At 33.1% G+C, this 4,690-nt stretch overlaps 1 protein-coding gene across 1 annotated transcript; it reads right to left on the bottom strand.

Annotated features, from left to right (window-relative positions):
* Positions 1-731: 731 nt before the first annotated feature.
* Positions 732-2,894, bottom strand: LOC145580958 (uncharacterized). The gene is made up of 2 exons (XM_081638037.1): positions 2,812-2,894; positions 732-2,661 (listed from the first exon to the last, which is right to left on the bottom strand). The coding sequence occupies exons 1-2, from the start codon at positions 2,892-2,894 to the stop codon at positions 732-734; spliced, it is 2,013 nt and encodes a 670-aa protein (XP_081494163.1).
* Positions 2,895-4,690: the final 1,796 nt, after the last annotated feature.

The raw sequence follows: 4,690 nt of genomic DNA, 5'->3' as shown, positions 1-4,690 counted from the left end.
AAAGTCAAACCGACAATGCAAATGCTCAATCCATTACCCTACGTAGGTCGCAGAGGTCAAGGTCTCAACCTGATAGGTATCTAGGTGTTATATTAACCGAGAATCAGGACATCCTAGTAGTGGATGGAGACGAACCGGTAACCTACAAGCAAGCGATGGCGAGCTCTGACTCTGCTAAATGGCAAGAAGCCATGAGATCTGAAATAGATTCCATGTTTGAAAATCAAGTATGGGACTTGGTTTACTTACCCAAAGGTTACACACCTATCGGATGTAAGTGGATTTTCAAATTGAAAATCGACAAATATGGAAATGTATTCATTTACAAAGCTAGACTGGTAGCAAAATGTTACACGCAAATTCATGGTATTGATTATGATGAAACCTTTTCTCCTATCGCAATGCTTAAATCCGTTCGGATCATCCTAGCGATTGCTGCATATTAATATGGCAGATGGACGTCAAAACCGCCTTCCTCAATGGAATTTTGGAAGAAATTGTGTATATGAAACAGCCTAAAGGTTTTATCGACCAAAACAATGCTAGAAAGGTGTGCAAACTTAAAAAGTCCATTTATGGGCTAAAGCAAGCTAGAAGGAGTTAGAATCTGCGATTCAATGAAGCCATCAATAAGTTTGGTTTTATCAAGAATCCAGATGAGTCTTGTGTTTACAAGAAGGTCAGTGGAAGTGACATCGTCTTCCTAGTCTTATATGTCGATGACATATTGCTCATTGGGAATAGTATTCCAATGTTAGAGTCTGTAAAGGCCTGGCTTGGAAAAAGAAGTTGACATAGTTGACATTATCCTCAATGAGCACCCACCTTATGTCATCCATTCTTAAGGTTGAATCTTCAATATAAGAGCTCTCGGGGTCGATATCCCACATCCTATAAGGGCCATTTGTGTAGCTTTTTGTGAAGCGTGAGATAAGTCTCAAGTTAGAGTGGATAAACACCAACTTATCGGCACGGAGAGCATTGAGTCTATTTCTCTTAATATTGTGGATGTAAGAATAGGTACTCCAAACTCTTTCGGCAGAAGAACTTGTAATTGGCTGTGATAAAACTTTAACAGCTATCTCTGCCAACTCCGGAGTTTCGGAACCATATGTAGACCACCATGAGATTGGTGACATAGTCACAGCATCTATCTTAGATGCATTTGTCCCAAAAATTCCTTCTTTTTGCTGAAATTTGGCCATCTGTTCATGCAATAATTTTTTTTCATGCACATCCTCTCCGATTTTATCAAATGCTTCAAGAACACCCGAAACCACTTCTCTATCAAGATTAGGAGCCCTTCTCTCAACTCCACCAGGGGCAGCAGAAGTCAAATAATTTGAATCATAATAGAAAGGATTGAGGGCAAAACCTAAGCAATGCATAGGAATGTTCATTTTTTCCCAACGAGCAATCAAAATTTCTTGCATTTTATCTCTATATTCTACATGTTTATTATTTTTCATGATATCACCAATTTCCCCTATCATACAATCCATTTTTTCATAAACTTCACCCATTTTTTGTCCCTCACCATCAGCAAATTTTATCATTAAATAAATAGGCTTAGTAATAGCAAGAATATTATCAACCTCATCCCAAAATTCCTCATCAGCTATTGTCAAAGCAACTTCTGCCCCTAAATTCCTTATACGTTCATCTCCTTTCCCTACCCAATCTTTCCAACTCCTAAGGACAGTAGTGGTTGCTAGGGCTTCCCTACATTCTCGTAATCGACTCAACAAAATATAATGTGAGGCAAATCGTGTTTTAGCAACTTTTAATAACTCAAGTCCGGATTGGGCTCTAAAAATAGCATGTGCTTGATCATGATTTAGAAAGAATTTTACTATGTTTTTCCCCTTTTTATAAGTGTTCAACATCCATGGGAAAACATTAGCAAAATCTTTAAATATAAGATTCAAAGTATGCACAGTACATGGACTCCAAAATATATGCTTGTGTACCTTCTCAATTTCCTTCCCTGCTGCTTTACAATTTGCTGCATTATCGGTGACTACTTGAAGGACATTTGAAGGCCCAACTTCATCAATTGATTTGAGAAGATAGTCTGCAATTTCCTTCCCCGTCTTTTCTACGCCTGAAAAATTATCAGCATACATAAACATGGAGCCCCTGCTATTGGATGCCACAACATTAATGAGAGGTTGATGCTTAACATTTGTCCACCCATCGGATATTATAGAAGTCCCTTGACTGGTCCAAGTATCCTTCACCGGAGCCAATTCCTTTTCAACTTCCCGGTAACAATCATCCAATAAAGTAGTCCTTGCTCTGTCATACGGAGGTGGAGAATAGTCACTTGGAGCATGATTAATTGCCTTCACCATGGCAATGAAATCTGGGTTTCTCAACACATTGAATGGAATTCCATTTGAACACAAAGCTTTAGTAATTGCAAGATCAACTTGATGTCTCTCCATAGTACCAAAAGCTTCCACTATGGGCTTAACGGTTGTTGCTGCACCTTTATTACTAATAGTGGATTTAGTAATTGATGGTGATAAACCTGCTTTCTCATCATCTTCTATTCTCTTTCTCAATTTTTGAAGTTTTTCCCGGCTTGATGAAATCACTGGGCATCGAGTGATTCCTGCTGGTTTTCCAGGTGGAGGGCCAAAAAAATGGTTGAAAATTCTAGTATATGAACCAGAAAATGATTTTTTGCAATGGTTGCATTGGAATTGCTTTATTCCTCCTGGATTTCTTCATTTCCCTGAACCTAAGAAAGTAACTTCCTTTAATAGGGGCTTTGTGTTTTTTCTTGAATGATCTTCCCCTGATAACTCTTCATTATCACCACCACCACTAAGCTCTTCACCACTAATCGGATCTTGTGGTTCAGGGCTAGGACTTCTCTGGGAAATCATTGCTTTTTTTTTTCCAAAAGCCATTTTTTATTCTTTTGATTTTTTTGTTTTTTTTTTTTAATTGGTAGTGATGGAGATGGGTATTATAATTATTCTTCTGTAAAAACATGATTTTATAGGAAGCAAGAGGAAGGAATTAATTGAATTTGGATGGATTTTGTGAGGTGTTGTGACTCTTCGTTTCTTTACATTGAAAGAGATGAACTGATGAATGTTTACTTGTAAATGATGAATATTGAATACATGAGTGATATGTACGATGTATATTTTAATAAACAAATAAAAATAATAATGGGATAATGGAGAGTAAGTAACGGCTTCTAACTTTCAATGATGATGTACATGCACTTTCAATCTATTTTTTTTTTTTTTTTTTTTTTTTACAAGTATCTCTAATAAGAATAATAAAAAATAAAATAATGGGTAATAATATAATGATGTACAATTATCATAATAGTTTATTGTATCACTTTATAGTTTATACTTGGATAGCTAAATGTTATAATTTTAATTAATCACTAGATCATATTTTAGTACACGGGTCTATTTATCTATCAATCGTACTACATCATAATAATCTCGTAAATAGGTCGTCTATTGATTAATCAATTATAGAATACTTAATATGATCTTATTTTTTATATGGACAATACTTTTGTACATAGATCGTCTATTGACCAATCAATCATAGAATAGTTAATTTGATTTTATTCTTTAGGGATAATATTGTCGTACATAGGTCGTATAATGAACAATCATTCATAGAATTGTTAATTTGAAGCTATTACTTAGAGATTATACTTTATTATCGTATGGAGGTCATCTATTAATCAATCAATCATATAATATATAGTTAATTTGATTTTATTCTTTAGGGATAATATTGTCGTACATAAGTCGTATAATGAACAATCATTCATAGAATAGTTAATTTGAAGCTATTACTTAGAGATTATACTTTATTATCGTACGGAGGTCATCTATTAATCAATCAATCATATAATGTAAGTTGATTTGATTTTTATTCTTTATGGATAATATTATCGTACATAGGTCTTATAATGAACAATCATTCATAGAATAGTTAATTTGATCTAATTCCTTAGAGATTATACTTTATTATCGTACGGAGGTCATCTATTAATCAATCAATCATATAATGTAAGTTGATTTGATTTTTATTCTTTATGGATAATAATTTGGTACATAAGTCATCAATTGATCAATCAATCATAAAATAGTTAATTTGATCTTTTTCTTTAGAGATAACACTCAACTTTCGTACATAGTTCGTCTAGTGATCAATCAACGACAGAATAGTTAATTTGATCTTATTCTGCATAATACTTTACTATCGTATGGAGGTCATCTATTAATCAATCAATCATATAATATATAGTTGGTTTAGGATATCAATTTAACTTCGTACATAGTTTGATTTAGAGTTTAGGGTTTGGGGTATAAGATTTCTAATTTAATTCTTTACTAGATGTAAGCCCGTGCGTTGCACGGTTCTACAAAATCATTTTTTTTATTTAAAAATTTGTATATTTATGAAGATCATTTATTAGATATATAATAAAATTTCTAATATCATAAGATAATTTTTTAATTTTAACACTCAAATTATCTTTTGTTGTTTTATTTATTTTACGTGACGCTTGAATTAAAATCCCAAACTAACCTTATTCATTAATTTTTCTTATGCGACAATTTAAATTTTTAATTAAAAAAAAAGTGATAAATCTCGTTTTTTTATTAATCAAAATAAGTCTTTTGCCTATGCGTTTATTTAA

This window comes from Chenopodium album, chromosome 15 (genome assembly GCF_948465745.1).
Source record: "Chenopodium album chromosome 15, dcCheAlbu1.1, whole genome shotgun sequence".
In the NCBI taxonomy this organism is placed as follows: Eukaryota; Viridiplantae; Streptophyta; class Magnoliopsida; order Caryophyllales; family Amaranthaceae; genus Chenopodium; species Chenopodium album.
This window is presented reverse-complemented; position numbering and strand designations above follow the sequence as displayed.

Excerpts from the sequence above, each read along its gene's own strand:
- LOC145580958 (XM_081638037.1), bottom strand. The coding sequence starts at position 2,894 with ATGATTTCCCAGAGAAGTCCTAGCCCTGAACCACAAGATCCGATTAGT. Across the intron at positions 2,662-2,811 it reads GGTGGTGGTGATAATGAAGA|AATTTTCAACCATTTTTTTG; the intron begins GTTATCAGGGGA and ends TTCATATACTAG.